General features: G+C 36.4%; 1 protein-coding gene across 1 annotated transcript in view; it reads right to left on the reverse strand.

The window, feature by feature from the left end:
* Positions 1-26,237, reverse strand: part of PEX7 (peroxisomal biogenesis factor 7) — an 87,324-nt gene continuing 61,087 nt past the window's right edge. Inside the window, exons 9-10 of the mRNA XM_057528095.1 lie at positions 21,870-21,969; positions 1-146 (exon numbers count right to left, since the gene is read on the reverse strand). Of these exons, the coding sequence (XP_057384078.1) occupies positions 78-146; positions 21,870-21,969 (169 nt within the window). The 3' untranslated portion in view covers positions 1-77. The remainder of the gene's footprint in view (positions 147-21,869; positions 21,970-26,237) is intronic.

A 26,237-nucleotide genomic window follows, 5' to 3' on the forward strand; every position in this document is an offset into this window, starting at 1 on the left:
TCTATGTTATCAATCATTTATTTCCTGCTAAGCAGTTCTTCAGTCATATCCTTTGTTTCTGAATGGAGTAGTTTATCTCAAGCAGGCATGGTAAGACAAATAGGATCATATATCTTTATTGTTTCATCCCAAGCACAGTCAGCCACCTGAAAACAAAAAGGAAACATAATCTACAAATGTTCAAAACTGGCAGAAAAGCCTAAGTCTTTTAGAGTGTAAGTAGATCATCCACCAGGGAACATCTCTTTAAATAGGAAGTACACAGGGACACGTTTTTGAAAAAAGGTCTATTTTCCCTTTTTAAGATACACTTCAGGGATTGGTTCCAATTGATTGAAGTTGCCTGTAAGGATTTCCTGCCAGAGCTACATAATTCCCTATAGGTCCTGAGATAAATGCTGAAAAGATACATTCCTAAACTGTGAACCAAGGCACCATACTAGCTATTGTGGGGATAAAAAAGGAGGTAAAGTATAGCTCTTGCCTTCAAAGAATGGCTCATTCAAAACCAGAAGTGGAAAGTGCTCTAATAGAGAGTCTCGGGAGAGGAACTCTTTGAATCCAACTGGGGCAGTGTCAGAAGATTTCACAAATGCCGTGGCATTCACACTGGCCCTCTTTAGGGGCAGACATGGGAGATACGGACATTCAAGTCCAAAAAGTCACATAAAAACATGAAGGGAAGATAGTTCATGGTGCTCAGGAACTGTGTGTTAAAAATTTGGTGAGTGTAGCAATGTCTCAGGGTATAAGATTACTATATAAAATCAATCATATGTCTGTATACTAGCACGAAAAAATTTTTAAATTACAATCAAAAAATTCATTTACAATAGCATCAAATAACAAAATACTTAGTAACACATTTAACAAAAGATATGCAAAATGTCCACACTAAAACACGGCTGAGAGAAATGAAAGAAGGCCCAAATAAATGGAAAATATACCATGTTCATGGGTTCAGTATTTAAGAAGTTAATTCTCCCCCCAAATAATTTATAAATAATTCATAATCCCAGCAGGCTTTTTAATAGAAATGGAGAAAGTGACTTTTAAAGTTTAAGTAGAAAGGCAGAGGACCTAAAATAACCACAAAAATCTTGACAAAGAACAACAAAGTTATACTACTTACACTGTCTGACTCAAGACTTATCATAAAACTACAGTAATCAAGACAATGCAATACTGGAATAAGGATATACAAGTAGGTCAAAGGAACAGAACATACTCAGGAAGAGACCCCACACTTGGACAGCTGCTTTTCAACAAATGTACCAAAACAATCCAACAGGGAAAGAAAAGCCTTTTCCACAAATGATGCTAGAACTGGATGTCCACATGGAAAAAAATGAATTCAACCCCAACTTCACACCATAAACAAAAGTTCATTTGAGATGGATGGCCCACAGACTGAAATATAAAAGCCAATGGTATTAAGCTTTTAGAAGAAAACACAGGAGAATATAGTCTCAATCTGAAGGTAAGTAAAGATTTCTTAAACAGGAAGCAATAACCATAAAAATTAGATAACTTAGACTCAATGAAAAATAAAACTTTTGCTCATCAAAAGACACTGCTAAGAAACCGAATAAGCAAAACACAGAGTGGGAGAAAATGTTCACAAAACATATATCTGGCAACCAGAATATATAAAGAACAACTATAATTCAATAATAAAAAGACAACACAAATTAAAAAATTTTGTATTAACAGATAAAAAAAATATATGAATGACCAATAAGCACATAAAAATATTCACCATCATTAGGCATCAAGGAAATGCAAATAAAAACCACCATGAGATACCACTACTTACTCATGAGAATGGCTAAAATTTTAATTTTAGATAGACAATATCATATGTTAGCAGGGATGCAGAGCAGCTCCAACTCTCATACCTTGCTGGTATAACCACTCTTTGGAAAACTGCCCATTCCTTATAAAGTTAAACATATACCTAGTGATTCCATTCCTAGAGGGGTTTCCAACAGAAATGAAAACATTTTCACAAAGCAATGTATGCAAGGATGTACACAGCAACTTCATTCACAATACTGCATAATTGGAAACAACCAAAAGACAGACAAAAGAATGGGTAACAAATTGTAGTAAATTCATGCAACAGAATGTTGCTAAGCAACACAATGGAGGGAACTACTGATGGGCACGACAACGTGGATGAATCTCACAGATAATAAGTGGAGTGAAAGAAGCCAGAAACGAAAGAGTACATCCAGGAGATTCCATCATGTAAGTTCTAAAACAGGTAAAACTAATCTAAGATGAAAAAAAAAATTAGGCCTTTGGTTTGTTTTGTCTTTTCAGCTGGAGGGAGGGATGGGGCCAGGGAAAGTCTGGAAAGGGGTACAAGGGAATTTTGGAAATGTTTTGCAAATGTTTTGTATTGAGATGGGATATAGATTACACAAGTGTATCTGTCAAAAACCTATATCTAAGATTTGTACATTTCACTGTATGTAAATGATACCTAGAAATAGTAAGAATAATAATGACAACAACAATAATAGCAATAATAATAATAATGAATGAGGAGTGGGACATGAGTAGAGGAATAAACAAAACAAGAATGCTGATAATTGTTGAAGCTGGATAATGGAAGTGCCTTATCCTACTGTTTGCTTTTTATACGTTTGAGATTTTCCACAATAAAATAAGAAGAAGAAATGAAAAATGTAGATAGTAACATGAAAGATGAAGTAGCAGGAGAGGGATTTGACCCAAGTTATTTGCACTGTATTTCCCGTCCTTTAATGGTTGCAAAGGATGAAAGTTATATAAGGGAACTCACAGTCCTGGTCCATCTAATTACCTGGCTGTCACTATAGAACACAGGAACTGCTCAGATTAATCAGAACATACTAACTCCTTATCATCCATTAACAATACCTCAGATCAGAATCCAAGCTAGAGAAAGCATTAGAGACCTTTTAGTCAAACTTTTTTAATTTAAGCATTAAAAACCAGACTCTTCAAGATTTGGCTGCTACCCACTTCTTTTACTCTCACTGCACCAGGCTCACACACTCAAATCCTGGCATCTTGTTCATGCCTCTGTGCTCTTATCCTCTCACTGATCCCCTCCCCTGAATAACCTCTTTCTCCTTCCCTTTCCCTCTGCCCCTCACCTTGTTTTGCCTGGAGATGACACCTCTTTTGGGAAGAATCCGTTTAAGCATTACCTCCTCTGTGAAGTCATTCATTGTACCTATAATAATCAGCTGTGCTTATTTATTGACGCATATGTCTTCAGCTCTTTGAGGGCATGGACCATGTCATGGTCCATGTCATAACAATGACTCAAGGAAGATTAGCTCAAAGAATGTATTTTATAGATTAAGACTGCAGAGATTAACTTTTTCTCATAACCACACTAGAGCAGCAGAGTTGGAACCAGAACCTAAATCTGTTGAGTCTGTCCACTGAAAACAGTACCTCACAAAAGGCCAACTGACACTCATCATCTGCCTAATCCTGCAATTGTAAATTTTTATACCACGGAATACAAAGATCATTACATAGGGCTTCCCTGGTGGCGCAGTGGTTGAGAATCTGCCTGCCAATGCAGGGCACACGGGTTCGAGCCCTGGTCTGGGAAGATCCCACATACCACGGAGCAACTGGGCCCGTGAGCCACAATTACTGAGCCTGCGCGTCTGGAGCCTGTGCTCCGCAACAAGAGAGGCTGTGATAGTGAGAAGCCCGCGCACCGCGATGAAGAGATGGCCCCCACTTGCCACAACTAGAGAAAGCCCTCGCACAGAAACGAAGACCCAAACACAGCCATAAATAAATAAATAAATAAATAAAGACTTTCTATTTAAAAAAAAAAAAAAAAAAGATCATTACATAAATTTATCCGTCTCATCTATGTATATTTTTTTCCAAGTGCTGGGCCTTTCTGCATGTTAAGTGTCAACTATTATGGAGAAGAGAATCAGAGAAATGAGACTTAAGCTTCTAATATAAGGTATCCATAAATTACCTTTCTGAATCCCTATTTAGCACCCTTCAATCCAGCTTCTTAATTACTCAGAACTTATAACTAACAGATGTCAAGGCCACTGAATCAGCAAATGTTCATAATTCTACACTACATTAATTGGTAATATGAGAAAGACCTAAAACTGCAATGATACAGAATTATGAATAGACTGACTCAAATTAATGCAAACACTATTTCTCCATTAACTAATTAATTAAACCCCATCTAGTGTTATAAGTTTTAAAAAGCTAACAATTAAAAAAATAATAATAAGGTAAGAAGCACTTTAGTAAACTAACAATGCAGCTCCAGATTCTCTAAGGAAGGCACTGTAGAGACTTCCTGGTAAAGAAAGGTGACCGTGTGGTCGCTGTGGGTCTGGGGTTAGGGGGCGCTCGTTAATTACCATCACCACTCCAATGGCCTTAAAGGCATTCTATAACTTAGGGTAAACATGGGGCTTTTTCTTAATTTCCCATACTACCTATCCGAGGCCAGCCTAAAAGACATTAAAAAAAAAAAAAAAAAAAGACTTTGCTAAAAATAAGGGTTAACAAAAAGACCAAAAAATAAACAAGCAGATGACATGATGATAAAAAATCTGCTTTACTGGATGAGATCCACTCATTGTTTTAGCTTGCCAAACACAGCAAGGGATCTTTCCCAGGTCCCATCCTGCTTCTCTACAACGAGCCATCTTTCCCTCCCATCCCCGGGAATGCACTCCTGCCATGAAGACTCCTTCAAGGCCAGACTCAGCATAGAGAATGAGAAGACGATAACAGCATATCTCCTTTCTCATCTACCGAAGATCCTCTTTCTCCATTTCAGTCTCCTATATGAGGACTCATTTCTTTGCTCCTTACCTTGTTGTCAAGAAAAACTGTGAAAGATTGCAATCAGCAAAAAGATTGCTAGGTGTTCTTTCAGCAGAATGCTGGCATTGTCCTAGAGCCCCACAGGGTTACCTGATTCTATAGGGGTCTATGCCTTCCAATGTCTTTGACTGGATTATTTTACAACTCTAAAGTTATAGAAAACTGATAGTAATCAAATGATTCTCAGCCATTAAAATTGCAAATGAAGGTTGTCCTGTGGAGATGCAACCGATGCCTCATCCGGTCTCCCAAGAGATGATTCTAATCATTAAATGTTACTGCCTTATAGATACTGACCAGTTCTGCACCTATTAGTAAATTCATTTTCACATTCAGCAATTGCCTATATGTGTTTTTTCTTAGGCTCCTTTGAGCTAGTTGTAAAATCCTTCACAAGTTACATAAGGTCTTTGACACATGTTCATGCTATATTTGTATGAGAGCCATGACTGCCATTTTGAAAATTATCCTTTAACATGGCCAAAGAAAAGCCATTTCATTAAAAGAACACACATGAAATGGGGATAAGGGGCTGATAATTATACTAGGAAAAAGAGGCTAAGAATAACTGCTAAAATGGGGTATGAAACTGAGCTCTATCTCCACCTTCTGACAGCAAAGCTGACAAATGCAAACAATAATGTAAGATAAGCAAATAGCATAATAAATTTACCAGTTCATCAGGGGAGATAAAGTTTTTTCTAGAACTTGACTATAAGAGAAATATATAATAATATACCTCCACTACAAAAAGCATTAAATACCAAAAGAGTGGATTTACAAGAGATACAAGTCATTCTTCACATGGCTGTTTTTAAAATAAACATCCCAACCCTCAATTAAGACAAAAGCATACTATTAAACTGTAGTTTCCTAGAGGCATTTCTATTGGGCAGTAGTTCTCAAGCTTTGGCGTGCATTAGAATCACCTGGAGGGCTTGGTAAGACAGATGACTGCCATCCTCATAGCACTGGTCCTCAAGGTGTGGTCCTGGGAGCAGCTTCATTGCTATCACCTAGGGCTGATCTACAGCCTGGGGTCTTTAAACCAAGGTCCACAGATGGGATTCAGAAAGTCCACAATGCAACATTTTGTGGGTATGTACATTTTGAGGGGAGGGGAGGGGAGAGAAAATCAATCATTTCCTTCAGAGTCTCAACCCCTGGCCCTCCAAAAGTTAATCCAGAGCATTCTCCAGCTGAGTATTATAAATACGTAGGGAAGATTCTAATATGCAGCCAGAAATGAGAACCTCTAATACAGAACCCCTGATATACAGTCCTCCCTTAGTATCTGTAGGGGACTGGTTCCAGGACCCCAACACACACCAAAATCCATGGATGCTATAGCCCCTTATATAAAATGCTGTAGTGTTTGCATGTAACCTATATACATTCTTCCATATACTTTTAAATCATCTCTAGATTACTTATAATGTCTAATACAATGTAAATGCAATGTATATAGTTGTAAATACAATGTAAATGCTACATAAATAGTTGACAGTGTGTGGCAAATCAAGTTTTGTTCTTTGGAACTTTCTGGAATTTTTTCCCCTAATATTCAATCCGCAGTTGGTTAAATGTGTGGATGGGGAACCCATGGGTACAGAAGGCTGACTGTATATCAATTAACAGGACTTTTGTCCTGTGCACTAACCTGGAGTTCTTTGGGAGTACTTTATGTGCAGGAATTTTTTGTTGTTGACTAAAAAGAAATTTAGCATTATTCAAATAATCTTCTAAAGGAAAATTTCTCTTCCTTTCTTGAGGAGAAAGAAGAGGTTAATTTGCCACTAATACAATGGAAAACACCTTGTGCCATATTTTCACATTTTTATTTAGAATCTAAGCTTCAAATCTGGTAGGTTGATATGTGGTAGGAAGACTGTGAATTGGGAGGAGGACTAAGAAAGAAGAAAAATGACTGAACTATCTTTAAAGAAAAACACTAGTCCTACCTGAAGCGTTCTTAACCAAAAGTTTATGTAGCTTCCTGATCTTATTCTATTGATACGTAAGCAAGTATCCAGAATTTCTACTTAAACGCATTAGAAAATTTTATTACCCATTTAAACTATGGTTAAGAACAATATTTTTATTTTACTCATTTTATTTGAGATTTGTACCCTGGTGAGTTCTAAATGGGCTAAAACCCACAGGGCCAAATTAAGGAAATACAGATTTTTAAAAAATCTGTTCTAAAGGGAACAAATGGAGCAAAATCTTTCAGGCATCAGAGCTGAGCACATTACCACACTTGCACAATAAATTAGGCTCTATGCTTTATGACAACTAAGAAGAAAGTGACAGTATTCTGGGCAATATAGCTTCTGTTTTCTAACAACATTCACATATGGATGTAAACACTTTTGTACAACTAAACCTGAACAGGATCTTTTGAGTCAGTGATTACATATCTTGAGCAAATCTGTATTCCTTGTGTTTTGTATATAATAAACCTTTAATAAATGTTTGTTGAATAAATGAATGAATGAGTGAATCCATGTATGAGCAGTGATTTTCCTCCTCCAAAGATTTTCTTGAGTAGAGCCTCAAACATGGTAACGAGCACCTAATCAGGTGTGAGGTCAGAGATCTGGGTAAAGGCAAAAAGTTTTATAGGATTTGGGGGATAAATGGAATTTCTGAGCACCATGAATACAGGTATACCTCATCTTATCATGACTCGCTTTATTGTACTACAAAGATACTATGTTTTGTATAAATTGAAGGTGGCAACCCTGCATCAGTCAAGTCTACTGACACCATTTTTCTAACATTTGCTCACTTTGTGTCTGTGTCACATTTTGGTAATTCTTGCAATGTTTCAAGTGTTTTCATTATTACTATATTTGTTATGGCCATCTGTGATCAGTGATCTTTGACATTCCTATTGTAATTGTTTTGGGGTGCCACAGCTGTGCCCATACGAGACAACAAACTTCATCAAAAAATGTCGTTTGTGCTCTGACTGCTCCACCAACTGGCCGTTTGCCCCGTCTCGCTCCCTCTCCTCAGGCCTCTCTACTCCTAAGACAGGTCAATTAACAACCCTACAATGGCCTCTAAGTGTCCAAGTGAAAGGAAAAGTTGCATGTCTCTAACTTTAAACCAAAAGCTAGAAATGATTAAGCTTAGTGAGGAAGGCATGTCAAAAGCCAAGACAGGCCAAAACCCAGGCCTCTTTCACCAGTTAGCCAAGTTGTGAATGCAAAAAAAAGAGTTCTTGAAGGAAATTAAAAGTGCTACTCCAGTGAGCACACGAATGATAAGGAAGTGAAACAGCTTTATTGCTGACATGGAGAAAGTTTTAGTGGTCTGGATAGAAGATCAAACCAGTCACAACATTCCCTTAAGCCAAAGCCGAATCCAGAGCAAGGCCCTAACTCTCTTCAATTCTAAGAAGAAATGAAAGTGGTGAGGAAGCTACAGAAGAAAAATTTGGAGGAGCAGAGGTTGGTTCATGAGGTTTAAGGAAAGAAGCCCTCTCTATGACATAAAAGTTGAAGCAGAGGGTGCTGCTACAGAAGCTACAGCAAGTTAATCCAGAAGATCAAACTAAGATAATGAGGTGGCTACACTAAACAACAGATTCCCAATGTTTAGACTACTAAACAGGCTACTTTTGGAAGAAGATGCCATCTTGGACTTTTATAGCTCAAGAGGAGAAGTCAATACCTGGCTTCAAAGCTTCAAAGGACAGACTGACTCTCTCATCTGGGGCTAATGTAGCTGGTGACTTTAAGTTGAAGCCAATGCTCATTTACCATACTGAAAATCCTAGGGCCCTTAAGAATTACGTTAAATTGACTCTGCCTGTTCTCCAGAAATGGAACAACAAAGCCTGGATGACAGCACCTCGGCTTACAAAATGGTTTGCTGAATATTTTAAGCCCACTGTTGAAAACTACTACTCAGAAAAAAGATTCCTTTCAAAATATTACTGCTCATTGGCAATGCACTTTGGTCACCCAAGAGCTTTGATGGAGATGTACAATTAGATTAATGTTGTTTTCATGCCTGCTAACACAACATCCATTCTTCAGCTCATGGACCAAAGAGTAATTTCGACTTTTAAGTCTTATTATTTAGGAAAAACGTTTCATAAGGCTACCATAGATAGTGACTCTTCTGATAGATCTGGGCAAAGTCAACTGAAAACATTCTGGAAAGGATTCACCATTCCAGAGGCCATTAAGAACATCCATGACTCATGGGGAAAGGTCAAACTATCAATAAGAACAGGAGTGTGGAAGAAGCTGATTCCAGCCCTCATGGATGACTTTGAGGGGTTGAAGACTTCAGTGGAGGAAGTAACTGCAGATGTGGTGGAAACAGCAAGAGAACTAGAATTAGAAGTGGAGCCTGATTGAATTGTGATTCAATTGAATGAACTGCTGCAATTTCATGATAAAACTTTAATGGATGAGGAGTTGCTTCTTATGGATGAGCAAAGAAAGTGATTTCTTGAGATGGAATCTATTCCTGGTTGAAGATGCTGTGAAGACTGCTGAAATGACAACAAAGGATTTAGAATATTATATAAACTTAGTTGACAAAGCAGCAGCAGGGTTTAAAAGGATTGACTCCAATTTTGAAAGAAGTTCTACTGAGGGTAAAAATGCTATCCAACAGCATTACATAGTATAAGAAGTTGTTTGTGAAAGGAAGAGTCAATCAATACGGCAAATTTCACTGCTGTCTTATTTACGAAATTGTCACGGCCACCCCAGCCTTCAGCAGCCGTCACCATTGAGATAAGACCCTCCACCAGCAAAAAGATTACAACTCACTGAAGGCACAGATGATGGTTAGCATTTTTTAGCAATGCAGTATTTTTAAAATTAATGTATGTACTTTTTTTTAGAGCTAATGCTATTGCACACTTAACAGACTACAATAGAGGGTAAACATAACTTTTATATGCGCCAGGAAACCAAAAAATTTGTGTGACTCACTTTATTGAGATATTCGCTTTATTGTGGTGGTCTGGAACCGTACCCGCGATATCTCCGAGGTCTGCCTGTATTAATTAGAGGTTTCATAGGGAGCTTTCTTTTATGTCCCAGGAGCTGTTAGTAAAATACTCCTCTGCACTACGAAGCTATCTAAAATATAATTCACATATACATATATACTTATATTCATCCATTTATTCAACAAATATTTGCTGAGCACCTCTTCTGTGTCAGAAGTGTGCTGGAGATATTACAGTAAACAAGATGGTCCTCGTCTCTGTCCCCACAGATCTGGAGTCCAGCAGAGAGATGAATAAGTAAATAGACACCTACAGTGCAGAGTGATATGAACAATGATAGAAGAATGACAGGGTCTAGTAGAAATAGGAAAAGGATCACTATAACCAAATCTGAGGAAAGTGGATGCTTTCAGGAGGACATATTATCTAAGCTGTGGCTTAAAGAAGTATGCCTAAGCCAGAGAGCCTTTGTTTGTGGGGCAGGGATACAATGGAGAGAAGGAAAGTGTTCTAGGCAGTGGAATAAATAAGAATAAATGAAGACCAGAGAAAGAAAATACCATAGGATATCAGTTACATGTGGAAACTAAAAAATACTACAAATGGGTATACATGCAAAATAGAAACAGACTCACAGATATAGAAAACCAACTTATGGTTACCAAAGGGAAGAAGGAAGAGAGGAGGGACAAATTTGGAGTATGGGATTAACAGATACAAGCTACTACTACATATCAAACAGATAAACAACAAGGACATACTGTACAGCACAGGGAATTATACCCATTATCTTAAAATAACCTGTAATGGAATATAATCTGCCAAACTACTGAACCACTATGCTATACACCTGAAACTAACACAATATTGTAAATCAACTATACTTCAACAACAAAAAAAGAATAAATGAAAAACTGAAAGTTCTAGCTTAAAGGTAACTAAATTGCATTATAAGTCCTCTGATGAAACTCTTAATCTTTTGAGAGGCTTTTTTCTGGCTCCTGTCTGACTCCCGTCTAGGGTTTCTTGAAGGCTGGCTGCCAAGGCCTATCTTGTGTGACCCTCTCCCCTTGCGGTGACTGTGCATGTGGACACCACAGGGTAGGAGCCTCCAGTCTCTACATCTTCTGCCCAAGGATATTCAAGTAGAAAATTTATTTCTTAACCTGCAAGCACCCAATGCAGTACATTTCATCCCTATGTCCTCTAAGTTTCCTTCAATCTGAGATCAAAACGCAAACCAGCCATGTGTCAGGAGTTACATAGTGAATTTATGCAAACTCCCTGATATGTATGTACTAAATAAATGTTGAATGAATGAATGAATGAAAAGACCTTTTTTTATTATATTAGTCAACACTTTCCTTACTTTTACTTAAACTCCATACTGATTAACATAATAAACCACGTTCTTCTCTGTAGTCACTTCCTTCCGGAAGCTGGATGAGTAAATAAGACATATTTTCTTTAGCCCGTTATTTAATACATTGCAACATAATGTCTGGGCTGCTTTTTCAAAATTTGACTCGAATATCTACTGAAGAAAAAAAAGAGAAAGGAGAGAAGGAATAGAAGACCTTGTCCAGGACTTGGAAAGGCAGAAATACTTTGCCCAGGCAGAAGTGGAGGACGGTGAGGGGAAAAGTGGCAAACACATGGAGATCACAAATAATAAAATACAATTGGTATGAAATAGGGAGATTCCATAGGATGGTTGAGAAATAAAATTAAAAAGCAACATAGATTATATTGAGTCTTGAAAGTAGGATTAACAGTTCAGACTCTACTATGGAGGTAATAAGCTGCCTCTTGAAAGGTTTCTGAGAGGACATGATGAGGATGACAATTTAACTATGTCGATTTGTAAATTAAAACTGGTATGTAACCAGTATGGCAGAAAGTTAATGGTCAGACTAGTTAAAGAGCAATCACAGGAGTGACTGACCATGCATTCCAAAAAGAGAAAGGCCTGTTAGGAGGCAAACGTAATATCTTTATAAGATGAGAAAGGCCTAAAAAAAATGACAGCCGTAAGAAAAAAAAAAACGTGTTCTGTTGCAAGAACATGATATGTCTGTTCATTTATTCTAGTCTTTTTAAAAAGTCCCTTAGTGAAGGCATATAATTATCTTTATCTAGAGTCCTGCACATTTTAGAATTTTTATTTTTCTTTGTATCATACATACACACACATAGTTGTTGCCATGTAAAAGTAATTTTTGCCATTTTATTTTCTAACTGATGATTACTGGTATCCACATGGTATTCATTTTTGTATATTTTAATTGATCTTCTTATTGAACACTTATTATTTTTAATAGGTTTAAAGTTGATGTTCTTGGATTATAACATTTGACAATAGTATGAAGTACAAATAATGATACAATTTTCTACCTTTTAAAAATATTTATATTCCATTTTGTTTTCTCCTATTACTAATTGGCTACAATTTTTAGAACCATGTTGATTAACAGTAATAAGGGTGGCAAACCTCATCTTGTTGCTGCCTTTAATGGGGCCATTGATATATTTCAGGTCAAGGACTAACAAAATCAGACTTGCATTATGGAGAGCTCTCCCCGTAAGCAGTGCTGAGAAATCAGTGGAATGATGGAAAGAGCTTAGAGACCAGTTAGGAGATTACTGCAGTCATCCATGGCAGAGATACTAATAAATGCTTATCTAAGGCAGTGGAGCTAGAATAGTATGGTCCACATTTCAGAGATATTGGTGAGGAAAAATTCATAAGCTTGATGCCCATTTGAATTTAGGGATGCAAAGAGAAACAAGAAAACTAGGATGGTTTCCCAGGTCTCTAGTCTGGCCCCATCATGCAATCAATTGACCACGTTAGGAACACTGAAGGATAAGTATATAATAACATCTATTGAGATCACACAGTAAAGGCAATCGGATAAATGGGTCAAGCATCACTAACATATAATTAGACGCCAGCTTCAAGAAGAAGATGCATAAAAGTTAGAGGACTAAGACTTGTATATTGGAGAATATCTGCTTTTGGAAGGATGGTAAGGAAGAAACTGGCCTAAGAGATGGAGATATTTAGCAAACAGGTAAGGAAAACTGCTTAGCGTGGTTAGCATTAAAGCAATAGGAGGAGAAGATTTTTCTTTTAAAAAAATTAACATTATATAGCTAAAAAAAGTCTGAGAAAAGGCTAACTTGGTTTTCAGGAGCTTTTACTAGTGACCTTTTGGGGCTTAACTTCAATTGAATGATGAAAGGAAGACAGATACAGGGACTTAAAAGAGTGTTGACTTTGAGAAACTAAAAGCAACAGGTAAACTACTAATTCTCGATGTCTAATACTAGATGAGAAACTGAATTTACTGGTAGGGAGGTAAGACAGTGGGATCAAGTGAGTTTTGAAAATAGAGAAAAGAACTGACTGATGGTCTTAAAAACAAAAAAACAAAACAAAACAAAAACTGGTGGATTATTGACCTGGATGAAGAAGCCAATGAGAAAATTAGGAACCTAATGGAAAGGGGAAAAAGAGAGATGGAACATAAATATTTTGAGGTGATAGAGCTGGAAGAAGATATTCATTCTTGTCTATTTTAACAATAAGATAGGAGGTAAGGACAAATGTCCGGAGTGTTAATGATACTGCAGAAGGTTGAGGAACGACATTGTGAAGAGTGGGTTACAAAATCAAAAAGACTTCAGAGGTAAGCTGAGTAGGACCAAGAGCCCAAATGAAGTTTTTTTGAAAAGTAACTTGTTGTGTGTCAAGTCTGCTGTTTTTTAAGAAGTAATGCTCTATAGTCTAGAGAAAGAAAAATGAATAAGAGAGTAAATGACTGATTCAGGAATGGGAGCCCAGAGGCAGCAGAGGCTAAGGCGTCAACAATTTCAGAAGCTCTCACTGCAAGGGCAGTTCATGCAGTGCAGGGGGCAGTAGACACAGGGTTACACCAAGATCCTACGGAGCTGGGCCTGGGGAAGGTTTTATGGCTGGGGGAAAACAAGCATTTGTTATACAGTTTTAAGCTAAAAATTGCACAATTATGAAGGCATCAAAGAGGAAACAACAGAGACTAATGCCTGAGGACACTGGGTGCTTCTGGCACGTGTTCTTTTCAACTCTAAAGCTAGTCTGCAACAGATGCAGAAAATATCACCTCAGATTAAAGGTGAACAGGACACATATATCCTAACTACCAATAATGCTAGCCATCTTCAAAATCTGATTTTCCAACCTCATACCGAGAATTTTAAAATATTTTATCCACTGTCAACCTTTAAACCTGATATCTAAGATTGTGGGAATAGGGATTTGAATCAAAACATGAGCTGAATTTTTAAATGATACCCTAAAATTTTTGTTGTTTCTTTATTATTTTATTTTAATTGAGATAGAACTGCCATATTACATCAGTTCCAGGTATACAGCATAATGATTCTATATGTATATATATGTGTGTGTATATGTATATATATATGTGTGTGTATATATATATATATATATATATATATACACACATATATATATACATATACACACACACACATATTGCTAATTTTTTTTGCTAAAACATCAATAAAGTCAAATATACTTTTAAAAACACACCTACAGAACTAGTTTAAATCAGAAACAAATCTAAGCATCTTCCACTGAAACAAAATGAAAAGGAGAGTACTTATCTTTGCGAAGGAGAAAGGGGTGTAAGATTTGGGAGGAAACATGAGTGGGCTTTTTGGGATGCTGGTAGTGTGTGTTCCATACTTAACCTAAATGGTAGTTACACAGGTATAGTTACTTCTTGATAACTTACTGAGTTGCACACTTAAAATATGTGCATTTTCCAATATGGGTGTTACACTTCAAATAAAAATTCCTTAAAAAGGGCTGAAAAGAAACAAGTTAATATGGTATAATAGAGATTCTTTCTACAGTGGCAAAACCATGGGTAATCTTTTTTCTTTCTTCTAAATATAATTTCCCAATTTCATCATGGGGAAAAAAGATAAATTTATTAAACACATAGATGAGATGTCTTGGAATGAACTAATAATGCCTACTTTAAAGGGGATTTAAAAGAGAAATAACTATCTTCCAAAAGGAATGTGTAATGATATATAAACCTGTACCCAGCTTATACATACTAAACTAAATATCCATGAGCATTCAAAAGAGCAGAGTTGATACTGCAGAGCACAAAGTCAGGGATTCTAAAAATACATTAATACAGAAAATCCCAATTATACAAATGGACATATTACAGGTCTAGAATCATAAGCCTAAAAACAGAAAAAAAGGTTTCCAATATAGAGATAATAAGGATAAGAAAGAAAAGAGAAAATGCCAGGACTATACAAATCAAGATCAGAGGGAAAAAATTCAAAGAAAAATTTTCTGAAGTGAAAGATGATTTCAGCCTGGTTAACAAGAGGGCACAGAGTATTTCTCAGCAATTATCCTTAAAGAATGACCCCAGACACTTATTTGTCAAGTTTTAAACCTTTAAAGACAAGATCTTACACTCTGTCAAAAAGAAAGAAGGTTATAATACAAGAATGTCTTTGGATCTCATTTTTCAGATCTCTAAGAATGGAGAAGCTAAAAAGAAAATTATAAATATAAAATTATAAATACAAGAAAAATCTCTTTTAAGACAGGGAATATATTAAGACACGGGAGCCCAAAAGTAACATCAGCAAAGTCTCACAGCTCTTAAGATCACCACAAGAGATGACAAGTTTTTGAAAGCAGATGGAAAGGTACTTTCTAAGAGGTGAGAGAAAGATACTTTCTAAGAGAATAAACTATGAACAAAGAGTGAAATTAAATTAACATGCAACCAGTAAACTTGAATACATATTTGTGAGAATAAAGGATAAATATTATATGTTAAAAATAACTTAAACTACCAACTATACCAACAAAAGGTTAATGTGGTAGATTTTAAATGGCTACAAATTCTTTGCAGCTACTCCCAACAAGAGGTGGAGTCTCTCTGTCACTCTCTGAATCTGAGCTGGCCTTGTAACTTGCTTTGCCACAGAAGGAATGTTGTGTAACTTCAAAGTCTAGTCCTGAAGACACCTTGCAGCTTTTGCTCTCACCCTCCTGGAAAGCTACAACTGTTAGGTGAAGAAACCTGGACTTATCTAGAGACACATGGATCAGAAGACAACCAGTGCTACACCCTACACATCTATGCGAGGCCATCTTAGACCACCCAGTCCTGGTTAAGCCACCAGATGACTGGAGCCACATGAGACACCAACAGAGGAACTGCTTGGCTGAGCTCAGCCCAAATTGTTGACTCACAGAACTGTGAGCAGAGAAAACGGTTGTTTAAGCCACTAAATTCTGGGGGAGTTTGTTATATAGCAATAGACAACTGAGATAAAATAAGTGAGAAAAATATAGGGATATGCACTAAGAACTTGATTCTTATTTCCCCTAGAAAGGAGTTTAATGTTACTTGGTAAAACTATACATTAATAATAAAAATAAATGTTTGGGTTAAAATGTGTTAATGTTAGATATGCTTTTTTAAAAAAACATATTGGTTGGGATCATGATCTTAGTTTGAAAGGAAAGTTTAAAGTCCAAGACACAGTATAAATAAAATGGAGAAGAACAGGATAAACTAATCACTGAAAATGTTATACAGAAAGTAACCAAATCCTAGAACTTGGAGTCAGAAAACCTCTTCTTCAAACCCCAAATCTGATAGGTCACTAAATCTTGACCTAGTCTTCTCAAAGTCCCTCACATATCTATCACTTTTAATGTCTTTTAATTTCGGTGTTTAGACCATTTACATTTAATATAATTGTTGAAATGGTTGGATTCAAAGGTTTCCACATATAAGATCATGTCATCTGAGAAAAGATATAATTTTACTTCTTTCTTTCCAATTTAGACGCCTTTTATTTCTTTTCCTCGACTAATTGCTCTGGCTAGGACTTCCAATATTATGTTGAATAGAAGTGGTAGAAGTGAACATCCTTGTCTTATCCCTGATCTTAAAGAAAACGCTTTCAGTCTTTCACCAATGAGTATGATGTTGGCTAAGGATTTTTCTATGTGGCTTTTATTATGTTGAAGTAATTGATTTTTAAAATAATCATCTCCACCACTGGCTTATTAATGATAGCTCTTTTTTAAAAATTTCTTAGAGGTTACCATAGGGTTTACAATATACATCTTGAATTTATCACAATCTACCTTCAAATAGTATTATAGCACTTCACATGTAGTAATGCCTTTACAACAGTATACTTCTAACTCCTCCCTCTCTTCCCTTGTTCTATTATTGTCCTACATTTTACTTTTGCATATATTAAAAACCTTACAATATATTGTACACAAATGTATTGAATACAATACTACTTTTGCTTTAGGCAGTTAATTATTTTTCAGAGTGATAAAATTAACTTAAAAAGTGTCTTGTACATTTACTTCATTTTTGCCATTTCCAGAGGTTTTTTTTCTCTCTCCTTCTTTCCCTCCCTTCCTTCCCTTCCTTTCATTTTCCTTCCCTTTCTCTCCTTCCTTCTTCCTTCCCTCCCTTCCCTCCTCCCTCCCTTCCTCCCTCCCTCCCTCCCTTCCTTCCTTCCTTCCTCCCTCCCTCCCTCCCTCCTTTTCTCTCTTTCCATAGTTTCACGTTTTGGTCTGGGCTTATTTCTCTGCACAGAACTTCCTTTAACATTTCTTACAGCAGAGATGTGCTCTCAGCTTTCCTTTGTCTGAAAATTTCCTTATTTTCTCTTTATATTCAAATGGTACTTTCACTGGGTATAGAATTATGGGTTTACAGGTTTTTCATTCAGTACTTTAAAAAGACATTTCATCATCTTCTGGCCTATATGATTTACGACAAGAAGTCTGCTGTAATTCTTATCTCTAGTCTTCTGGATATGTTTCTTTTTTCCTCTGTCTGCCTTTAAAATTTTCTCCTTATCTTTGTTTTTTAGCAGTTTGAATATGGGTATGCCTTGATGTTTTGATTCTTTGTTTAAATCCTGCTTGGGTTTCTCTGGACTTCTTGGATCTGTGGTTTCACAACTTTTACTATTTTGGAAAATTTTCTTTTTTTTTTTGGCCATGCCACGCAGCTTGCAGGATCTTAGTTCCCCAACCAGGGACTGAACCCGGGTCACAGCAGTGAAATCACTGAGTCCTAACCACTGGACCGCCAGGGAATTCCCTGGAAAATTTTCTTTAAATACTTCTTCCCTATTCTCTCCTTCCTTCTGGACTCCAATCTGATATTTTCCCATAGTTCCTGGATGTTCTGTTCTCTTTTACTTCCCTCATTCTTGTTTTCTCCTATTGTTTCAGCTTGGGTAGTTTCTAGTGACCTATCTCTAAATTTACTGATAAGTATATTGAAGGACTGCATCCCTTGTACTGTACTTCTAAATTTTTTCTATTTTCATTTGATTCTTTCTTATATTTTCATCTCTCTGCTGAAATCCCTCATTTGTTCACACAACAAAAAGTTGTTCACTTTTTCCACTATATCCCTTTCGTATAGCAGCTGTGTCTTCTTCCTGTGCTTTGTCACAGGTAAAATAGTCCTAGTGTCCCATCTCTCCTTAGAGGAAGGGGTCTGTCTCTCTTTGGATTTCAGGCTACTTCTTTTCCCTGACACCTCAGCTCTCTGATGGGTTCACAAAGTTCTGATTTTATAGTTTATCTGCCTTTTTTCTTATTTTTACAGTGAAAAGATTTTCATCTTTTTACATCTTAGGAAAAATCAGAACTTTTCCCATTCTATCTCTCTTTTTTTAAACAGCTTCACCGAGGTATTGGGTTGGCCAAAAAGTTCATTCAGGTTTTTCAGAAACAACTTATGGAAAAACCCAAACGAACTTTTTGGCCAACCCAATATAAATTAAATACCATAAAATTCACCCATTTTAAGTGTACAATTCAATGATTTTTAGTATCATTACACAGCTGTATAACTATTACCACAATCCAGTTTTAGAACATTTCCATCACTCCCTAAAGACCCTTTGTGTTCATCTGCAGATAATTCCCATTCTCAGCTCCTTCCCCAAGTAACCACTAATCTCCTTTCTATCTTTATAGATTTGCATTTTCTGGACATTTTATATAAACAAAATTATACAATATGTAGTCTTTTGTATCTGGCTTCTTTCACTTAGCATAATACTTTGGAGATTCATCCATGTTGTAGCATTGGTATACCACATTTCGTTTATTCATTCACCAGTTGATGGACGTTTGGATTACTTCTACTTTCTGGCTATGAACATTCACATACAAGTCTTTATGTGGACATATATTTTCATTTCTTTTGAGTATATATCTAAGAGTGTAATTGCTGAGGTGTATGGTAAATTTACATTTAACTTTTTAAGAAACTGTCAAACTTTTCCAAAGTGATGGCAACATTTTATATTCCCACCAGCAGCATGTGTGATTTTCTCCTCCTTGAACTACTATTTTCTTTGAACTTCAAAGATACCATACTTTTATAGTTTTTCTTCTACCTCACCAGTCATTCCTTCTCAATCCCCTTTGCTGGATTTCTCTTCTTTCAGGCTTCTAGCTTTTTCTGAGCCTCTTCTTCCACATATTCTCTCCAGATAATTTCACTCTGCCCCCAAACTTTTAAAGCCCTTTATATGCTAAAAATTCCCATATTTGTGTCTCTAGCCCTAAACTCTTCCCTGAGGTGGACAGCCTCTATCAAACTGCCTATCTCCATTTGAATGTCTAACAGGAGACATTTGAAACACAACTCTTGATTGTTCCTATTTGAAGTTCCTTCCTCTTCCCCTATCTCACCTTGTTTTTCAGATCCAAATCCAAATTGATTCTTCTGTTTTTCTCATAGCCTACTTCCAATCCAGCAGCAAATCCTACAATCACTATCTCCAAACTATTAAGTTGATCCATATGAAACATCCAGCAATTTATTCTGAATCTTTCCATCTCTACATCTCTTAGATTTTAAGTCACCATTGTCTTTTGCCTGATTACTCCAAGATACTCCAATATGACTTCCCTGCTTCCAATCATACCTATGGTCTATTCTCCCACAACAGCCAGAATGACATTTAAAAACACAAATCACTGGACAGCCACGTGCAAAAGAATGAAACTGGACCACTATCTTACACCATACACAAAAATTAACTCTAGGACTTCCCTGGTGGCGCAGTGGTTAAGAATCCACCTGCCAATTCAGGGTACTCGGGTCCGATCCCTGGTCTGGGAAGATTCCACATGCCACGGAGCAACTAAGCCCGTGCACCACAACTACTGAGCTTGCGCTCTAGAGCCCACGAGTCACAACTACTGAGCCCATGTGGCACAACTACTGAAGCCCACATGTTCTAGGGCCTGCGTGCCACAATACTGAAGCCTGTGCGCCTACAGCCCATGCTCCGCAACAAGAGAAGCCACTGCAAAGAGAAGCCCATGCACCGCAACAAAGTGTAGCCCCCGCTCACCAAAACTAGAGAAAGCCCGCGCACAGCAACGAAGACCCAACGCAGCCAAATAATAATAATAATAATAAGCGTTGGTGAGGATGTGGAGAAAAGGGAACCTTTATACACTGGTGGTGGGAATGCAAATTGGTGTAGCCACTATGGAAAAAAATACTGGCGATTCCTCAGAAAATTAAAAATAGAACTACTATATGATCCAGGAATTACACTTCGAGGTACTTATCTGAAGAAAGTGAAAACACTAATTCGACATTTGGCTCTCTCCAAGACCTGGGTGAGGAACTGCCATGTGTCACGGAGGCACATGTGTTGCCTCAGGCCACAGTCTGGGGATCACAGAGATGGGTTAATAGAAATATACGAGAAGGAAGATATCTATTTAGGGTCATTTTTTGGGTATTGCCATATTTCAATAGGTACATTACAACTTTTTTAAACTGGGATAGTAAATGGGTATAATTATTTTATTAAAAAATCATCTATAATAAATGTTTTTCTCAGAAAAAGAACTAGTACATTTAAAGCTCATTGTATACACATTAAAGATAATGCCATTTCACCCCTCACTATTTCAATTTGTTCTCTTCTTAGATGCTGTTAAGTCATTTTCAAACAATTATTCTAATGTTAATGAGAATATTCTAATGTCTAATGAAAATATTTTAAACTCAGAATTGTCTTGAACTCCTAAAATAATAAGAAACCCATGTATTCACTTAAACTTAAGAATACAGTATTGAGAAATGTAATTTGTTTTTTGTCTAACTTCTAAAATTTATCATAAATGTATAACCTCTTAGTCCTACTGTAGAATTTTCACATATTACTTTGTTCTATTGATATGTTGGTGTTTTCACATAGTCTGTATTATAAAGTATCTTATCACTCAACATAGTCCAGTGTTTCTGACCTGACTTTACAATTTTCAAAACTGAAACTGCTTTTTTAAAAAACCTGAAGAATATTTAAAATCTAAAATATTGACTCTGAAGTCCTCAAGAGAAAAAAAGGGGGGAAATATGAACTTTAGTAATTAAAACAGTTGCCACTCTCCTCTACTTTGTTCTTCATGTAAAGCCTCTCTTCCATCGTGGGGTGTGGAGATGAGGGTGACAGTCCTGACAGGGAAATGACCTGCCCGTCATCTCAAATGCTTAGCGGGACAGCTGAATCCAGGACCACACACTCTTGACTCCCACCAACCTCTGGCGACAATCCTTCCTCATTCCATTCTTCTTTTGTTACCCATTGGAAGAGGTCTACAATGTTAAGCACAATACTTTTGGGGAAGTTTCCTTTTCCTCTCAGACAAGTCAATCTCTCAAAAGGAGAGGGGTATGCCAAGTTTCTGGATACCTCTTCTTCCCTAGTATTTCAAATGCTCAAGTTTATACAGCAAAAAAAGATCAGGTTTATTAAGTAAACATACTTTGCCCTGCCCTAAAGGCAAGACTCTTGCTCATAAAAGCAACACATGCCACATGTAGAGGTATTTGTAAACTGTATGGGTAGAAAAAACATGAGGAGATTGATCCATTACCTGAGTAGGACTCTGAAGACTTAAATCTAAACCGCAAGTAAATTCTGTATGATGTTCCACTGTTTCAAGAAGAGGGTCAGGCTTTGAAAAGTTCCAGAATCTGTGAGCATAAAGAAAAAGAAATAATTTAAATATTAAAACTACAAAAAATTTTATCTAAGAAAAAATAGATATTTAACATAGCAGATTTCATCAAAACAGGTTCAACCAATTCATAAATGCAGAGCCTCACTACTAATCTACATTTAAAAATCTAATAAAGAAAAAAATGTGCTCTTTTCTACTGTATATAAAAAGACAAAAACCAAATGGAATTATTAATCAATCTACCCTTGCAAAAGTTTATTATATTCCCATTAGCATACTTTGTAGGATGGAAGCTTAACAAGTTTTGGTTGTTTGTTTTTTTTATATAGTACAAGGACATTTGAGATGAGAGACACTAGAGTTTTTTAGCAATTTCTAAAAGCATTCATGGCTATAAAATAAGGATATTGGATTACATGAACTCTAACATTTTGTGTTTTTAAATACTACTTCATTTCTCAACAACTGACATGAAAAGATTGCAGGTTTAATTTACATTTCAACAGCAATTCAAAGTCTTTAAAAAGAATCTGTTCTGAAAATCTCTGCAATTCTGAAACTACCTTTTTTCTGAGGCACAGTCTTTCTTATAGAGTCCACGTCAATGTAATTTCTAGCGTAAAGAAAAACTGAAATATGTTTTCCTGGGCCAATATTAAGTATTCTATTTATCCTCTATAGACTGGGAGTGGTAATATTTATCATAATATATCTCTGATTTCTACTGTACGGAGAAGAATTTGGCCCTATTTTCAATGCACAAAATAGTACTTTATGTCTAAAGCTTTATTTGCTCATCATCTTTATTATTTGACTCTAAACACACCACAAAAATGGCATATTCAGAATCATAGAGTCATATCCAATTCAGCTTCCCTAATGATCTACGACATGGAACACACTGAAGGTTTGGCAGATCTCTTTGAAAGAGAGTAAATACACAGAACCAACAGTCAGTTTGTTTAACCTGGTGGTATTATTTCCCTAATAAATACAGAGTCGGTCTCATTAAGTTTGAAAAGGATTGTTGCTATGGATAATCCACTGTTGGGTACCAGAGAGACAATGAATAAATAGCTCATTTATCAGATTACTGAAATCTACACAATATTTAAAGAGAGTGATTTTACTTTTGAAAATTTTCCTGTCCAAACAAATGAGGGAACAGGCTGCAGTCTCTCTCAGAAATCATAATAGCGGTCTCCACTGTCTTTGCATATTTGTTCCTTTGGGTCTAGAGACAGAAATTGTACTGAAATCTAATGTTCCAGATTTTGAATAACCAAAAGTAAATATGTAATTGTGTAATTTCATTCCTGAAACATGGTTATTCACTGATTTGCATTATTTGAAACAATAATCAAATGATTTTGTATATACCCACCTTGTTCCAAAAAATATTCAAAATGGTTTTTAAAATATGCATTTAATATGGCAAAAATATGTAAGTTAAAGGAAAAGTAAGGATAGTAAAGTAAATTCAAACCTGCAATGAGACTGGTAAACAAAAATATATTCATGAAGTTGTATATATTTGACAGGGAGGACCTTGAGACGCTAAGCTTTCCATCAGCCAAAGAAGAAAGGGAGACACGATCAGGCCCTGAATTCATAGTGTCTATATCTAAATTGCTCTTGGAAATCTCAGAAGGAAATTCATCCTTGGGAGTTCACAGAGAAGAAACCCTATGCTTAGGTAATGAAGAGCATCCTCAACATCTCTTAAGGAAACACAGAGATGTTGTTTCATGGGCTGTTACTCATGAGTCAATGGCATCACCCCAGAGGGTAGTTTAGCAGAGTCCTTCTATGGGAAGGTCAATTTAATCCAGGTATCAGCTCTCTGACTTCATTTGGGATTTAGATTTTATTTCAGTAGAATGGGTTACTCTTTAGACAAACCATAAAGACTGGTTTCTTTTAGAATTTTTTAGGGATAATAAAAAGCAACAAGGATTCATTTATACCCTCCTGACAAGTTCCTAGAAAACAGTTTTTATTGTTATTTTAAGCCAGTTAAAGGATAAGGCTGCACTGAGGACAGGAGAGGTGGGCCTTATGAACATTAGGTTACCTAATGAGGACACAAGTGTGAAACCATCCAACTTTAGCTTGAATAAGTGTGATAGGGAAAGTCACACATGCAGGAGAGCTGAAATTCTACTCAAAAAGTCAATTTGAATTTGTGCTAATACATAGCTTAATGGGCAGTCACAGCCCCACCCAGTTCCACACCACAGATTCATACCATCCTAATTTTAACATAGGAAAAACTATCAAGTATTTATCTGCATTTTGCAAAAAAAAACTCATCAAACAAAATGCATGCTAAAACTCTAAGGTTAGTATTTGGTGAAGGGAGGGCTAGTCTAGTGAATGCCATAAAAGTGCTATTGGTTATGATACCATTTCATAGCTCTGATAGAAACTATGTAATGTACAAAGTGTATATTATGCTTCAAAAATGATGGGAGGTTCATTCCCAGCAGAATAGCTGACTAGGTGCCTAGACCAACACTCTTACTGAAAAAAACCAAAATCCTACATAATACAGAAAAACAAACACCACAAAAACTTCACAGAAGCATCAGTGAGGAACACACAGGCTATGTGAACACTGAAACCCACAGGAGGACATGGAACATGAATCCAGCTGTTGCCTTAGAGGGTGTGTGAAATAGGGAGAACCCGAGCTTCAATTTTCTCAACCTCAAAGGGAGGAGCCAGGAAAACCAGAAAAAGCAATATTAATATTGATAATTTTCAGTAAATTAAAACGTCTTATCAAAAAATATCAAGTTGAATACAGTAAATTGCATAAGCTGAGAAAACCAAAAGCTGAGCACTATGACTATAAACTAAATTTGTTTTTTAATCATAAATGGCCTTTTCAATAAATAACAAGAGAAATGTATGTCTTTCTTTCCTCATTCCCACCCTCCAAGGGCAACCACTGTTAACAGTTTGACATGTACACTGCCAGAATTTTTTTATCTATCTCCGTTCAAGTTCCAACAGGAAGGGGTGAACTGTAAGGAGGAGGCGAGTTTTTCTCCAGGTTTTCTCATGATTGCAATTAAGGGAGTGGGCAAGGTCTCTCCTTGCAATCTTCCTCTGGACTCTAGGGCCCCAAAAGTTCTATATATCCGAGAGCCTTCATGCACCTACCACACAAGTAAAATAGGTTCCTTTTAATATGGGAGAAGTCAGGCTACATATATCATTAAGTGGTCAAATAAGGCACATTATTTTTAAGTGAAATGTTTGTTTTGGTCCAGCACATATACTACTTGGTGCCTTTTTGTCTCTTTGCTGATGAAATCACTGACTATTTAAGCTCTCTCATGGGAAGTAAATATACTGGACAGGCCTCCAATGATTAAAAATATTACAGAACTGTAGGGACATTTTTCATTTAAATTGGAGATGGAAAGAGAGAAAAATTCATCATAGCACAATGTCTTGGCTGAGTTCCTTTTTGCCTTCTGACTGCACAATTCTTGAACAAAGCAAGCATGTAGCACTGTGTCAAATAAAACACCAAAATTATTTCAAAAATAAGCTGAAATTACTTTTTACTCGATTAAAATGTAATTTGAAATCTCTATACCAATGCTTTTGAAATTAAGCCTACAGGTGAATTCAGCAGAGGGTTTAAGATATTTTTCAAAGTTCTTCCTTTTTCTTTCCTGTTTTCAACTTGAGTTAGTTATTAACTCTTTGTGAGTCTTTCCTAACTACAAGAAAAAGATGGGGAAATGTTCTGGCAACTTTTCAATGCCTTACATGTACATTAATTTAAATTAGTTCTTAATTAGTAATCAGATAGCAATTGTGAGGTTTTTGTTTTCACACTGCTCATAATTTAATTTTTTAGGGATCAGAAGGCATTTTAGGTCCTTTATTAGTAACTCATAGTCATCTTAGTGTTTTTGAAATTTTAAGCAATTTGCACCATTGTTAATTCCCTCTGTTTGCACTATTTGGGTCCAGCACTCTAAAGAGCGATGAGCAAAAATGTAACAACAGCTTCTTTTCTCATTATTTAATTACTTATTCATTCAACAATTTATAAGCCCTAGAATGTGTGAGGTATAAGCACCAGAAGCAAGAGAGACCTGGCCTCAGCCCTTCCACAGCTCACAGGCCAGTGGGGTAGACTGACATTTTTTTTTAATCACAAAAACACAAATGTAATTGCAATTGACAAATGCCCCAAAAGACAATGCAGAAGGATGTAAGAATGAACTCCCAAGGAAGTGACACTGAGCTGAAATCTGA

This window comes from Balaenoptera acutorostrata, chromosome 14 (assembly GCF_949987535.1).
Source record: "Balaenoptera acutorostrata chromosome 14, mBalAcu1.1, whole genome shotgun sequence".
NCBI classification, from domain to species: domain Eukaryota; kingdom Metazoa; phylum Chordata; class Mammalia; order Artiodactyla; family Balaenopteridae; genus Balaenoptera; species Balaenoptera acutorostrata.